Consider the following 16,718-nt stretch of genomic DNA (forward strand, 5'->3'; position numbering starts at 1 on the left):
TTATGTTCCTTAGCGATTTCATGACTGTTTATGTGACGGTTCTGGTCAATCTTTCATCATTTTATCGACTTTTTCAACGATTGGTCGACTAAAGTGAGGTGCAGCATCGTCTCCGTAAACCTGATAAATTTCGTTGGTGGCATGTGTAACATTCTTTCCTGTTTTATACCAAAATTTATTTTTTTTTTGATTAAATGAAGCTTAAAGTCTCACCTTTCCAACACTCTATAGTATGACACATTGTAAATAGTATTACTGGAGATATATGACGGCAACGACGTTTATTGATAAAATACGAAAATACTTTTTCGACTACCCAATATATCCATAAATCTTCATTCATTGATTTTAAATGCAAAATTGCATTTATTTATTTTCATCAATTTTGGGGGAAGGTGTGCTTCATAATTATCCGAGCTTAAAGAAGGTTTGCGTTCATAGTTCTCAGGGAATGACTTTTTCCTGACAATTCTGCTTCAGTCTTTGGGAAAATAAGCGCTGCAAGTTTCCTTCTTTCTTTTACTCTCTCTTCAAAATTGATCAATGCTAGACAATTCACTGTTGGGTAATCGCAGTAATTTTACAGAAGCTCCCATCCCAATTCACTCCCTCCATAGTTTCTAATAAACTTAGTTGCCACCTGTAACCTTTACTGTCCCCAATTACATTTTATTATTTCTGCTTACATGATATGAACACAACCTTTTAGTGTTGTAACTTGTAGTCAAACTGCATTCGGAGCCCACTCACAGCAATCACCGCAGCAGTTGGAAGACCAACTGTAGCGACCACTTTCTAATACGAGTACGCCTTATCCCCTACCCAACAACTGCCTTTTTTCTTACTAGCTTTCTTTCATAAAATCCCCTAACATATCAACAAACTGCATCCCCATAACCCCTAATGTTATTAAAGCTGTTTTGTAGCTTTTCTTTTTCTTTATTTGCTAAGTTTTCCAAAACTTTTGCTCGTTCAACAAAAATACGGCTTTTTTGTTTCCGGCACTCGACTGCAATTCAGTGCAGTTCGTGCACACAATATCAGCAAAATGTCGACAGGTGGGTTGGTTTAGTAGATGTGTGCATTCCTCCGTGCATTTGTGTCCGACAAACAATGCTGATGGGATATTTCTCATTTTTCCTGCTGCCATTACAACCGTGATGAGATACTCAGCTTTCCTGTCTTGCCGTTCAAAACAGTTTTTCCTGCTGCATACTTCTTGCCTTTGTTGGCATGCCAGCGAATCATCAGCATAATCAGCAGTGATTAAATGCGATTTAAGAGCTTTTAAAGTTCTTGAACTCTTTTTATGCTGTGTACGAGTCATTTGCTGCAATCGTGATGGCAAGAGGACAAATAAAGAGTTGCAGTGGCGTAATTGGGACAAAATACTTGTAAGTGGAATACTTTCTCGGAAGTTGTTCGTCATAATGGTGAAAGACAAGGTACTTTCTTATATTTGAAATCGAATAAGGACATCAGAGTTTGCTAAGGGTAATATTAATCCACTTGGTACTGATTTGTGGCTACTAAACAGATAGCTGGGCGGTTTCTTAGGAAGTAATATGAGAGTGGACTTGAGTGAAGGTGAATAATGGCATAAATGATAATTAAAATTAAATTTTTATGAGTTGAGTGGCGAGATTATAAAATTTGTAAGCCGAATCTCTATCACTAGTCTTTGAGCGTTATGCATATTGACTCGAAAACGAGAGAATTTATCCTAACAAATATTTGCGCCTTATTGATTAATGGTTTTGTAAAATTCTATCCTTTCTGAATCCTTAAACTTAAACAGGGAAAAAACTTAACTTCGGCTGCAATGTGGCTAAAATATCCTTCACAGATCCTTTTCTTGTAGTAGAAAAAAAATTATTAAAAATCTTAGCTTTTATTGTTCCCTGAACAGGATATGAGAGGAGTTTTGAGGTTATGTTGATGCCTTTCCTTTTTTCGGCTCTCTAAAAATCCATCATAGAAAAGTCTTTTGAACTTTTATGCAGAAAAAAAATACCATAATTAATTAATTTACATACAGCTACATAGCCATCGCTAATCTGCTCCGCAAAGTGCCATTAAGCTCCACACTGAGACTACCTTCTAGCAAAGAAAGAAGCGACTGGCAATTTGTCTCCATTAAGCGTACACTTATAGAGAAGATAAAATGAATTATTTAAATCAGAAACTATTCCCGCAATAGAGGAAAGCCGACAACACAGCTTGCGCGCCATAAAGTAGGCAATATAAATTTCTTGTTGTGACAACTTAAGCGCTGCACTAACTGCTGCTGTGTTTTTAATGAGCGCGGTGTAGTTGCCACCTTGAAGTAAGTGCAAAGGCAAGAAAAAGAAGGCAATAAGGGAAAACTCAGTTTAACTGCAAGACATTAATACACATTAGTGTTGCACTTAAAAATGTGCAGTTTTTAAAAGCTTTGAAGATAAATCAATGGAGTTGAAAAAAATTTAATGATTTTTTAGTGAAGAGGAACACTCGAGCATATCATAATTTATTGTCATTATATAATAATATATATTTATTTCTATGCTGCTCACAGTATTTGGGTTCAAAACTTCAAAGAAATTGAAACTCAGCTCTGTCTTTTAGACAGTCAACAACAAAAAAAGAGCGAACTAACCTCACCTAACTAAAATTTTTCCACTTCACTTCACTTTCATTAAATTTTTTCCCTAAATGCTATACTCTTTTCCTTCACCTGCCATCTTCTTCTCACTTTCGTCATCTTCTAGCCTGGCGATTTTTATTTTGCGCGCTTTTTCCTTTTCTATTAAGTCCCGCATTCGTCTTAGTTTGCTTTCTGCGGCATCGGCGACAAAATCGCTGGGATTAACTCGTCCACCGCTGCGTATCATAGCATAAACACAGCGTGGGTTTTCTTAGCACAGTTCATGTTTGCTTGTTCGCCGCGGTGGCGTGTGTCTATCAGTTTAGACTGCAGTGACTCACCTCCTTGCCTGCAGTAATTGACTTCTTTCCTTTCAGCAAGCAGCTGCACACACTTGATTGAATGGGTGTGCTCTTAAATTGAGTGTTGCTCGGTGAGTTGCCGTTGACTTTTTGAGTTGCTTTCGCTTTTGTCACTCAAGTTGCTGGCTTATTTATTACAGGTGCATGCTAATTCTGTTTTGACGTTGGCTATACTTGTCTTATAGTTTCTTTGTTTTTTTCATAAATAAGACGGACAAGGAAACAGTGAAATGAATTACCTTTCCTTTATCTATCAGAGTTTTGATCCACCCAATTAACCTTTTTCGGGCACTGTTATCGATTAGGTAACTACGGCTCTTAGATTTCAGTCTAGATAATGGTAAAAACTCATTTTGTTTGAGGCGTAGTATCTAAAAGCTGTTGGTGGTGGGCGAATACATGCATAGATGTATTACGTTGGACCGTTACCGATATTGGATAATCTTGAAGACAAGATTCAGCTTCATACAGTTCGAATCAGGTTTTGAGTAGGAAACGATTATTTCGTCAAGAGGAGATGTAAGGCAATATTTTTAAAATTATTGATAGCAACTGAATGTATTCTTCTAATAAACGGTCTTCTGACAGTTCATATCTTAAAGATCATCAGACAGAGATGAACTTAACTATAATGGAGGGAAATAATTTCGCTTTTTGAACCATAATGAACCGTAAAATATTATTCAGTAAATAACCGATATATTGGGTAGTCGAAAAAGTATTTTCGTTATTTTGTCAATGGTTGTCGTTGCCGTCGTATATCTCCAGTGCTCCCAATCACCCAATAATTACATGAATAATGAGAAATCGAGGAAATCGAATGATATAACTTCTCATAGTTAAGAGTCTCGCAAGTGGTATGAACAACCTGGCCACAACAATATAAGTATTACAGAAAACTCTTAGACCAAATACATATATCATATAAATACTGAAGTATATTTGTAAAGCAACAAAGACCTAACCTAACCTCTTTTTAATCGCATTATCCAATTTTATACAAACCGTCCACGCAAAAGAAAGAAATATCGCATGCGAAATCATTGACAGCATAACTGTTCACGTTCCTTTTGACTCCACAGCAAAGTTGAAATTCTTTTCATTGCCCATTTTTTCATGGAAAGCAGATTGCTTTCAAACGTGCCTTACGCGCCAATACCTTCAACACACAATCACCGTGGAAAGCATACCGCAACCTACATACACACAACAACCGCAGAATTTTTTGTGCTATTAATTTCTTCTTTTTTTCTGGTTTCCTTTTCTTCCCACAGGAGTCGCACATTCATTTGGTGAAATTGACACGCCTGTTGCGCCTGGCACGGCTACTGCAAAAAATGGATCGATACTCACAGTACACCGCCATGATACTGACACTGCTGATGTTGTGCTTCTCGCTGGTGGCGCATTGGTTGGCCTGCATCTGGTATGTCATTGCCGAAAAGGAGTACATGATGAATGATAGCGGCTGGGATATAGGTGAGTACCCGCGCATACAACCACATACATTCACATACATATTCATATGCATAGATAGGGGTGTGTGTGTGCCCGCATGTGCCTCACTTATGGTAAATGAATACGCGTTACCGCAATGTGTTTAATTTCATGCACTTTGCCTTCGCATAAAAATTACTCATACGTACCGTGTGACCGCGTAGCAAGTTGGTATGTCTCAGCATGTCCTTTCATGTAAATACCGTGTTGCGCGTGCACATGTGTGTGGTGAGCAGTGTATACATGAGCTGCGATTAATTCCACGTACAACTCAGCAACTTATTTGTAAAGTATATTGGGGGCTTTCGTGTTAAATCTGGTTAGTTTGATGCAAAAACAGCATTTTCATTAGCGAATTCCCAGATATTTCCCACTTTCGAATATTTCGGTGAATATTACACAATGCACATAAAAATTGGTTATGAATTTGCTTTTGGTTTGTGATTTGGATGATTCTTCGTGGATTAACAACTGGACATGATAGTGTGGGGTGAACACTAAACATATTTGGTTTGACAATTTGACAGCGTTACGAACAACGATAACTTCGAGATATGGTTTTCTGTGAGATATATATATTTTTAAAGTCGAGAAAGATAACAATAGGAATTATTGTTTATCTAAACACTCTTCTTCTCGAGTAAATACATCAAGTAACACATACCTGTACCTTAAACTTTACCTTAACTGATAAGTGATGCAGAGAGGAATCGCTTGACACCTTCACTGCAAGCTATTTCGAAAATATTGGAAACTCTACCAAACTTCTAAGCCACACAGCGTCTACCTTCTTCTCACTTCTAATGCACAACTTACTCATAATATACGGCTTGTCAATGTTAGGCTTGTGGCGCTTGCGACAAATTTCAGCACCTAAACTTCAACAAGATTTACCGCATTTTCTAACCGAAGTAATTAAAAGTCCATCACACAGCTCGAATTGACTTTGCTTCCGTGCCAAATTGCAAATTACGAAGAGACATAATAACGAGGTTGCCAAGGCTGATTGCCTAAAGTCAAACACACACTTCCCTAAACAATTTTGTTTACGCTGTCTTGCCACCTCAAAAGTGATAAGCTGTTTAGCAACTAATTAAAATCAAATTCTATATTTTCGGCAAAACCTTGCCAACAAGACCTCCTTAAATCTCTCAAGCAAATAAGCAGTTGCACATACAAACGTAGATGTACGTATGTATGTATGTATATGTGAACTCATTTCTAAACTTACTTATTAGGGTTTTCGTCGGAATTCTATTATTGCCTGCATTGCTAAGCAATAAATCGATGGCACAGAACGAGAGTGGCCTCCTGGCCATGACCGCAAGTAGTAACAAGAGCGGACCTACAAATTGCCTTTGCATGGAAATTCCTAGATAAATGGTTGTTTTTCGATTTTGCTGAGAAATTCGAGATTTTGTATTTGACCAACACACATTCTCTTGTCTGTCATGTGGTTTGTGTTTCCAAATATTTGATTGGTAAGCAATCCTCGTTTTGGTGAAGGGCGGCCGCATGTTTGGATTGGTTTTACATACTTGTATGGCAATATGTACATACATACATAAGTATGTAGATGTGTATGTATATTCGTAAAGATGGAAGAGCGGAAGAGAAGTGGCATTTTAGCTTCACAATTTAAGAAAAAAGTGTTAATAAAATAATACTAAAATACCACTGTAAGTAATATAGAAGTTCAATAAAAATATATGTACATACTTACATATGTACATAAGTATGTATGAATGTATGTACTTACATATGTATGAGTGTAAGTATAAGGCAAGGAAAGAATACTAAAAAAAAGTGATGCAAGATGGTGATTGGGCACCTCTTACTTTGTTTTGTTTTGTTTTGTTTTGTTTTGTTTTGTTTTGTTTTGTTTTGTTTTGTTTTGTTTTGTTTTGTTTTGTTTTGTTTTGTTTTGTTTTGTTTTGTTTTGTTTTGTTTTGTTTTGTTTTGTTTTGTTTTGTTTTGTTTTGTTTTTTTTTGTTTTGTTTTGTTTTGTTTTGTTTTGTTTTGTTTTGTTTTGTTTTGTTTTGTTTTGTTTTGTTTTGTTTTGTTTTGTTTTGTTTTGTTTTGTTTTGTTTTGTTTTGTTTTGTTTTGTTTTGTTTTGTTTTGTTTTGTTTTGTTTTGTTTTGTTTTGTTTTGTTTTGTTTTGTTTTGTTTTGTTTTGTTTTGTTTTGTTTTGTTTTGTTTTGTTTTGTTTTGTTTTGTTTTGTTTTGTTTTGTTTTGTTTTGTTTTGTTTTGTTTTGTTTTGTTTTGTTTTGTTTTGTTTTGTTTTGTTTTGTTTTGTTTTGTTTTGTTTTGTTTTGTTTTGTTTTGTTTTGTTTTGTTTTGTTTTGTTTTGTTTTGTTTTGTTTTGTTTTGTTTTGTTTTGTTTTGTTTTGTTTTGTTTTGTTTTGTTTTTTTTTGTTTTTGTTTCCTATATTTCATTTCATTCCGTGTCTTTACGTTTGGTTTCATTATCTTTCATCTCGTTTGGTTTTGTTTGGCTGAGCTCATTCCTTTTCCTTTCCTTTCTTTTCTTTTCCATCCTTTTTTTCCATTACTCTTTCCTTTCCTTTTCCTTTCCTTTCCTTTTTTTTTCCTTTCCTTTCTTTCCTTTCCTTTCCTTTTCCTTTCCTTTCCTTTCCTTCCTTTCCTTTCCTTTTTTTTTTTCCTTTCCATTCCCTTTTAACACTACATATTGGTTAATTAGATTGCACTAATGGATTATAAGTGCACTGAACTTTATTATTTTATTTATCTCATGCAAGAAGTAACTTCTATTGTTTCTTATAACTTTTCTTATTCCATATAATCAGTCGAAAATTAGTGCCAACTTCCAGTGCATACGAGTGTAAGGACATTCATTCATATACTTATGTAATTCGCTAATGGGTCTAACACATAAGTACATATGTACACAGACATGCCAACATACATATCTCTGTGTACATAAGTAAATTCTCCTTAGAGCTGCCAGGAAATGTAAACTTATAAGCAATTTCCTTATGCCCTCAATCAGTTCCGCTTGTTAGAGTAAGGCATTGCAGCACAAACTATTTACCAAAGACATGTGCCTCACATACACAAATAAATACATACATATGCACATATCTACATTTATAACTCACAGCACACACAGTTGCCCACGCAAAAGTTATTACAAATACACACACCTCGGTAATCCGCTCGCATTCACCCTGTCACACATTTGCTGCTTCGCTTGTTTGTTTGCTGACATTGAGCTGTTGCTTCGCAGTGATCCGCTGACGAAGCTGTTTCCTTGTTTTGCCTCTTCACTCTCTCTCTCGACTATTCTTCTACAGAATAAACAGTGCTCGTTGACAGCAATGTGCGTCGTCTGGTGTATATGTTTGGGTGTATGTGTTTACGCAGTTTATTTTTCTAAGTCCGACATTGTTGACATTTGCTATTTTGTCGTTGTTCTTGTTTGTGTGCGTTTACATTTGCTACGTACTCCTTCATTGGATTATTTGTCACTGTTTTGCTTTGCCTTGCAAAGACCGTCTTTCTTGCTTAATCATTCAATTGTTATAGCTCACAAATACATGTGTATGTGTGCGTATGTGTGGGTGTTATTTTCTTTGTCTGCATGTGAAATATGCTTCGGCGAATGTCAGATGCATCTAAGGTTATATATATGTGAGTGTTTTTGTGACAGCCGCTGAGAAGGTCAATAGGTCAATCCAATTAGGCAAAGGAAATTTATTGAAGTGTCAATTTTGATTTATCAAGTGAGTAGTAAAACGTAATGTCGCTGAAGATTAAGGATAATTGCTTTTGAGTTTTGAGTAATATTTTTTGTTAGGGGAATGCCATCGAATGTCAGATTAGTTAACAGTCTTCTTTATAGACATGGCACTTAAACAATACCTGAACTTCATTCCCCTAGACTACATAGATCTATAAAGATATAGTCTCCGCAAACCTTGACATAATTTGGAGTTTGTGCGATCTTCAGCTTTTTCTTTAGTAATTATCGCTGGTCGAACCCCTATCTCAGCCTTGAACTAAGTGACATGATCCGTCAAGCTCCAACGCGAAAATTTGGTATCTTAAATTGCTCTCTGGAAAAATTCGTCAACTACATAAGTTTCTCTAAAACTTTTGTATTTCTGAGGCCCTACCTTGCTACATCTTAAACCATTTCCGACTTCTTGTCGTTTATTTTTTTGCTCAGAAACCTTGATTGCGTCTTTCAAAGATACTGTATCGTTGCGACACTCTAACCTTTGTTTCCGCTTTGCAGTGGCTACTGATGTGTGCTAGATTACCCTGAACATAATACTATTTTGAAAACCCTTAAAAACTATTTTATAAAATATTTTTTTTTTTACTTTTATGAACTACGACCCATAATATTTACCTTGCTTTCAGGTTGGATGCACGCTTTGTCTGAGCGCTTGAAGATACCCATCACAAATATCACCAACGCTGAGGCCTATTCGACGGCGCTGTATTTCACCTTCACCAGCCTAACGTCGGTGGGGTTTGGCAATGTATCCGCGAATACGACGGCGGAGAAAGTCTTCTCCATCATCATGATGCTAATTGGAGGTAAGAAAGCCAGAAACCGTTGCACATTTTTACCTTTCATAAATATTGACTGTTCATTTTCATGTGGATTTGAAAAGTAATTAAGCGGGATTTCCTTAAAAATTTAAAATCATTGTTTTTCATTCCTTTTTAATCCATTCGTGCGTTACGCGTTGTCTGCCGCCTTTTCCCGCCCATCTGACAGCATTAATGCACGCCGTCGTGTTCGGTAATGTGACGGCGATAATCCAGCGCATGTATTCCCGGCGTTCATTGTACGAGAGCAAATGGCGTGACTTAAAGGATTTTATAGCGCTGCATCAGGTGAGTTCGTCGGCGTGATTTCCATTTCAAATATTTATGAGTGTGTGTGTTACTTATATGTTTGTGAAAGCGGCAGGTAAATATTCATGTAATTTTTTTCCTAAAAAATATGAAACAGGTGTTTACATACCATATATTTACCTATATACATATATACCTATGCTACGTACATACTATCTACTTAGTTATACAGAAATAGGTGTTCTTGCATAGAGGAATTCTTAAGCCTTTTTAACAGACAATTCACATGTTACTTTTGTGTTCGCAGAGAAACGTTTTGTAAAGTCTTACAGATACAATGTGTTCAGTTGTCTCGTTAAGAGCATATTCTTAAATAATAACAAGGTTTTAGTTCCTGTAAAAATTATATAACAAAAAATGTTCTCCAACTTGCTTCGCTGCACCAAACATTTTTAAGTAAAAAAGTTTTTTTTTCATTACTTTAATTTCATGAAGAATAAGTGAGATAAATAGAAATTTTGTCAATATTACAGTCATATTTACCATTGATTTCAAGATGGTAAATTTTTAACGGAAATTTCTATATATTTTCAAAAGTCCCTATACTTCAGAATACGGTTGATTTATGTCATATTTGAAGTAAAAATGATACGTTTTCAGTAAACTCTACACAAATTATTTTTCTTCTTGATATATTTCAGTTCTTATGTGTTGGTTATGTCAAATTCAATGACAGTCGTAGTGCAAAAATGACAACATTTTTAGAGCGAATAAGCTCTTTCCCATGTCTTGATCAGTTTTTCTCATTTGAAGAACATATTTCGGTTCAGTGGAAAGATATGTCGTCAAAATTGTATTGTTGTCAAAGAAGTGTCAGTGAGTTTGACAAAACTAGAACATATTGAAATGAGGTTTGTGATGTGCCACAACTCGATTGTTCGTTATTACTCATACCCTGAAATGTCGGGGACTACATAAAATATAAAAAGTAATCCATTTCGAAGTTACCTACTTTTTTAAAGAAAAAAAAAACAAAAACTTCAAATTATATGGAGAATGTTTACTATCATTCGAAATAACATTCTTCGGCATTTATTTTTTGAAGTCAATGTCTTTCAAATGTTGGCCGCGGCTACAGCTCAGATGGTTCATCCGCTGAGTTCAATTTCCGATGACTCCTTTGAGCATTTCGACTGGTAACTGGCCAATGACAAGCGTGAGATTTTGTTCCAAGGCTTGAATCAAAGCGGGATTGTCTACATAGACCTTAGACTTTACATGTCCTCATGGACGAAAGTCTAACGGTGTGATAACAAATGGTCTTGGTGGCCAATCGGCCGGTCGAAAACGTGAATTTGTCTGTTCACCGAAGTGTTATCTCAATAAATCTCTTGTTAAAACCAAATGTCATCGAGATCACGAGCCTCAATTTCAGGCTTTAAAAAGTCAATAGGCATAATTTTTGAAGAAATATGGACCGATGGTTTCACCAGCCAACAAACCGCACCAAACCGTTGTATTTTCTATATAAAATGGCAGATCTTGAATCTCTTCAGGTTGCTCTTCATCCCAAATGCCACAAGTTTGCTGGCCGTTGGGCCAAAAATAGGCTTCATAGGTGAAGAAATTTGGCTCGAAATGTTCGTATTTTCTTGGAATTTTTCAAAAACCCCTAGAGCGAAGTGATGTCGATTGGGAAGGTCCAGCTTCAGTTCTTGCACAAGCAGTATTTTTCACGTTTTCAATTTAAGATCTCGACGTAAAATGCGGCAAATCGTTCAATAACTGACCAAAAAAATCATTATAGCTTGATATGTCTCACGCGTGATCTATAAAAGAAAGACTATTGAAAAAGTAACTCTACTTGGTTCACCGTTAAATATGTGTAGCTTATCAGCATAGTGAGTATATGTAGCCCTGCCTGTCTGTCTGTTCGTATATACGCAAACTAATTTCTCAGTTTCTGAGATATAAATCTGAAATTTTGCACACTTCCTTTTTTAACCAATTCACTGCCTCTTTATCGCTATCACCGATATCGGACCACTATAGCACATGGCTGCCATATAATCTGAGCGATCAAAATAAAGATACAATCATTTTATATCTTTTTTTGGTATAAGAAATTCACCTGTGAAGGCTATTATAGCTTCGATGCAGCCGAAGTTAACTCTTCTCTTGTTTATTATTGATGTTAAATGAACACGAGCGAATAGTTGTGGCCAGATTTTTGATTTCATCTCATAATATATTCGAAGGGTAGCTCGAACATTACTTTAGTGTGCTCTCTGAATATGCCTTGAGGTTTTCGTGAAATTTCGATTAGTTCCGCCAACTAGCTTGTAACTCGCTCTATTGCATACAATTAAAGAAAATCATTAACTTATACGGATTTCAAAACTTAGCTGTATTCTGTATTTGTGCAGAATTTTCTAAAAGGATTTATAAAAATTTCAAATATTTATTTAACTTCAACTACATTCCACCAAATTGAAGCACTATATATACCGATAAACGAGACGTACGATATTTATAAAAATCCATATGTATTTACAAAAATATTCACCAGCTTAAAACTCAAGCCAGTGACAATAAATTTCGAGTAAAGTACCGTCGAAATTCGAAAATAAATATGGCTGCCACAATAATATTTGCATTTCTAGCAGTTTGTAAACTCAGCGAACAATTTTCCACGCGACAGTTTAAAAACAGAGTAGCGGTAAATGGCACAAAATGCAGTTCTGCATACGTGACAGTTAAATTTTTGTTGTTATTGTTGTAAATGCCACTGTTGGCGTATTTATTTTTATTATTGTACGTATTTAATACTGCCGTGTCTGTGGTCGATGACAATAATTACAGCGGCTTGGCAAAAACACGTGAACTCTTAATGATGGCGGCGCGTGTTGAATATGCTATAGATTATTACATTAGGGTGCGACTTTTTGTAAAATAATTTTAAATATAAAAAGATTTTTTGTTCAAATAAATGCTTACTCAGGTGGCGGGTGGAGCCATGTAAAGAAGTTCATGCTAGTGAAGAAAGTTTTCTGAGCGCCATTGAATTGGGAGTGGCCAAAAAAAATTCTTTTACATATGGCTCAAGCAGCTCACGACATTCGGTATTAGACCAGGGTAGGCAAAAAACACCCGTTTGAAAGCGAACTCAAGTGAGAAGGCTAAACATCTTTTCTCAGGGTTGTGCGCTGGGTTTAGGATACGCCAAACACCTCCAATGAAAGGAAGACAGCCTCGGATGAGAAACCCCCTTTTTGAATACGACCACTGCAAACGCCTTAAATCCTAAGGCTGATCCTGCACCTGGAATATCCGGTCCTTAATTGAGAAGGTCTGCACCTGCCCAGCGGGTTGATGTTCTCGCAAAAGTAAAGGCTGACATTACCACCGGTCCTAGAAATATAAAGGAGCGCAAATTCAGTGTGGGATTCGTGGTGGAAGAGAAACTCCGTCGCCGAGTCCTGGCACTCACCCCGGTGTCGGCCGTCTATCCACAATCCGCAACGGTAAATTCAGCCTCCATAATGAAACATCCCCAAATGGGTTGAGCGTGATCGACTTCACTGAGTTGAGTCTGTTTAAATATAGTTTTGGGAAAAAATACGTGAAAGTGTAGTTTTTCTTGTCAGTCCGGACCAAATTTGATCAGATGTATAAGATATAATCATAGTTTCGACCAAGTTTACGGTTAGTTTAGGTTGGCCAAATAGGCTGATTACTAGTGAGGCCACGAATAATCTCACTAGCTATGGACGCTTGTCCATTGCGATACCCAGAACTCCTAGTATGGATCAAAGAGACCTTTGGATATCGCCAACATGCTTAGAGCCTGTCACAAATTTATTGAGGAGGCTACTATCATTTCCTGCCAATATGACAACCGAGATCCTTCAGCACTGGTCTAGTAAAAGTTCAACCGCGTCTTAGTACTCGCAGATCTAAAGTTTTAAAGGAAAATAGTGTAAAAATCGCCATCTCCATTTAAAGTTCACCGTTATATGCAGACAAACGTATATATAAATGCCGTTATTTCAACGTTTATTGTGGCAGCGCGTTGAAAACTCTTCGTGTAACAGCCACACACGTTTACTTGTTATTGTTTTTGCTGCTGTTTGCCTATTTTTTACACACATCTATCGATAATCGAAGTAAAATTAAATTGCTTATCGCTGCAAGGATGCGCTGGCAAACTCCGTGGCACTAACAAAATTCAGTACGATGCCAGAAAGAGCGATATTTTGCGGATAGACATGCGAATGCGTTTATATGCATGTAGGTGTACTTCGGCATGAATATCTATGTAAGAAAGCGTAGTATATAAGGGAAATATGCCCTGTTGCACAACGCCAGTGACCCATATGAACGTTAACTCACTTAACTGACTGTCTGCTGCTCGAGCGTGTAATATTGGTGTTGCCATCGCGCAAGTGCCCTGATAGGGAGTATTTTATCAAGTAACCGGCGAGAGCACCTATCAGCCGCACCAATTTGTTTTTATTGCTGCATATTCCAAGTCGTGGCGGGCAAAAAAACAGTTTAACGGTAGTTACGAAACATATAGATGCTGAGTCTTCTAAGCACACATCCTCACAAATATATAGACGGACATAAAATAACAGGCAATGATGTGGAAATTACGAAGTACCACCTGAAGGACATCATATGAGCACTGCAGAGATAAGCGTGCAACTAGTCAGCAACAGCTGGTGGCAGAAACTCTCGCACAAAGTTAGTTGGCATCGAGCGATAACGGAACAATGTTTTGAAAAACGTATACCTGAAGTATAATACTTAATTCGGTTGCAAAGAAGGGCACATTTGCTACCATAAACTTGAGAAACGAAAACACTTTAAGGGTCTCAGAGAGTCAAATAAATTAATTTTAGTATTATTTGCCTCCACAATCGACTGGTATTGACACAAATGAGACTTCCAAGGCAATATCAAGCGCACATTGATGACTTTGTCGTAAAAACAGCGCAGTCAGAGTTGATATTTATTTCCAAGGCCAATTGTAGCAACTAATGCACAAATGATTAGATCCATCACGCAGCGGAAGCTTTGTAGTTGTGCGCGCGCCAATCGCCAACGGCACGTGTGTCACGCGTTTGAGGTTAGGACTACATGAAGAGCGAATCTGATAATTTGCAAAGTATACGGCACGTGTAGCGAATTAGACGCGCTGCGCTTACAAGCTTACACACAGACTTTAACTAGCAACAATTTTGCATGAAAGCGGGCAACTGGAGGAATGGTTGGGTGCATATTTTATCCAAACTGCAAAAGCTGCTGAAGTGAAATACGTGAAATGGCATAAATAAATTTTGTATCACCTTAATATTTTAGTTTTGATTGGAACATCTTGAAATTGTTGAAACAAGTAGGGGGTTTTTGGTTCAAAGTAATCAAGATGACGTTTTTATATATCTGTTAATATCTTTCTATATGTCTGTTTTTCTGCATCTTTGCGAATGTGTATCTATGTGTCCGCCAGTCTATCCTTCCGTATGTTCATTCGTCTATCAGTCTATCAGTCTATCTGACAATCTGTACACCTGCCTTTACGACAATTTGTCTATTCGCTAGCTCATCAGTCCACCTATTTATATGCTATTGCAGATTAGCTGTTCGTATATTTGTATCGCCATCCGATAATCTGTTCATCATTTGCTCGTCTGTCTGTCTTTCCCTCCGCCAGGTCATGCGTCCGCCCGGTCATCCGTCCGCTAGCTAATCTGTCCACCTGTTTATCTGTTAGTCAGTTGATCTGTCCACCTGTTCGTCTATCGAACAGTATATCTGTCTAACTGTCATTTTATGTCTCCAGCTCATTCATCCGGCAGCTCATCAGTCCACCTGTTCATCCATTAATTTGTATGACAGTTCAACTCTCCGTTTCTCCATCCAACAGCTCATCCGTACGACATTTCATCTGTCTACCTGTCCAGCCATCTATTTATATATCTTTTCAACTGTCTGTCTGTTCATCCATCCACTAGCTCATTCGTTTACCATATAATCCGTCCGCCAGTTTATCTGCGTACCTCCTTATCCGACCATCTGTTTAAATAACTCTATAGAAATCTGTCTATCCGTTTACTCTTCTATCTATCTGTATATTTGTCTATCTATTCGCTAGTTCATCGTTCTGCCAGTTCATCTGTTCATGTGTCCACCTAACCTTCTATCCATACGACAATCTGTCCATCCGTCTATTACCCCGTCTATCTGTCTTTCTGTCAGTTCGTCCATCGACCTGTTGTTTAGTTCATTTGTCTATCTGTTCATCACTCCCGAAATTCGTCTTGGCCGTCTATGAACTATTCGTCCCAGTATTGTATGGGTACATATTGAGTGTTTTGAAAGCAATATTGGCTTCGGCACGCATTTTGGATTCAGTGGATTCTAGGGAGACTTAGGAGCTTAACCAAAGGCCAGAATACATAGTAATCACTTGGTTCCATGGCTGTACTTAAAGAGCGATGTTATAGAACTCCCCAACCAAGCCATCGGATCTTTCGGCGAGTCACTATCAATGTGTTTGATATCACAACATCTTGAGAGATCACAATTACTCTCCAATTGGCTATAGTTGTTGTTTCTGGGCGATTACTTCCTTCAGGAGGTTCAACTATTGAAGTAAGATAAAATTTTTAGTTGTATCCATTGCTTAATTTGTCTGTGCTTTTATGAGCTTGGCTTGTCGTTTGTTCAAAACTCACATTTCCCTACTTGCTCGTGAGTTCTTGGTCAAAACCAATACTGAGACGCTGCCCCAGACTCCATATTCATCAGACGTGGCTCCGTGTGACCTTTCATTATTTCCAAAAATAAAGAAAATTGTTGAAAGAGCTTAAAGCTCTCCCAAAGAACGAGTTTGAGAAGTATTTGCACACTTAGAAGAAATGCTGGCTTAAGTACATAATATAAAATGTGCACTAGTTAAGCGAGACATATTACTTTAGACAAATGAATAACTTTTTTTTCAAAAAGCGAAAGTTATCGATTATAGCGCCATCTACTGGCAGCTTATTAAAATACAGTAGTAGAATAGTTTGAGTGCTCATGAAAGTACTGTTTGTACAATGGATATTGAACATATTTGATGTAAAAAAACATATCCAAATATTTACGTAAAATCTATGCTTTAATTTAATTATATATGCGTATAAAGAAATACATTTTTTCCCCTTTTTCATGTTTTCCACAAAAAACAAACGTGCTAATGGAAAAATCTCATCCTCATCTCACGGCAAAACACACACACACATAGATGCCCAAAGAACTGAAACAAAGGATTGAAGATTACTTCCAGACATCGTGGTCGCTCAACCATGGCATTGATATTTACGAGGTGAGTACACGCTAACGCACTTAAAGTAA

The 16,718-nt window shown here is 37.0% G+C and overlaps 1 protein-coding gene across 3 annotated transcripts in view; it reads left to right on the forward strand.

Annotated features, from left to right (window-relative positions):
- The window catches only part of LOC126757577 (potassium voltage-gated channel subfamily H member 8), a 191,078-nt gene that overhangs the window by 153,191 nt on the left and 21,169 nt on the right, over nucleotides 1-16,718 (forward strand). For all 3 annotated transcript variants that reach the window (XM_050471589.1, XM_050471587.1, XM_050471588.1), the window contains 4 exons: nucleotides 4,263-4,467; nucleotides 8,874-9,053; nucleotides 9,238-9,356; nucleotides 16,609-16,689. In XM_050471589.1, the coding sequence (XP_050327546.1) occupies nucleotides 4,263-4,467; nucleotides 8,874-9,053; nucleotides 9,238-9,356; nucleotides 16,609-16,689 (585 nt within the window). The remainder of the gene's footprint in view (nucleotides 1-4,262; nucleotides 4,468-8,873; nucleotides 9,054-9,237; nucleotides 9,357-16,608; nucleotides 16,690-16,718) is intronic.

The sequence above is a fragment of the Bactrocera neohumeralis genome, chromosome 4 (genome assembly GCF_024586455.1).
Source record: "Bactrocera neohumeralis isolate Rockhampton chromosome 4, APGP_CSIRO_Bneo_wtdbg2-racon-allhic-juicebox.fasta_v2, whole genome shotgun sequence".
Taxonomy (NCBI): Eukaryota; Metazoa; Arthropoda; class Insecta; order Diptera; family Tephritidae; genus Bactrocera; species Bactrocera neohumeralis.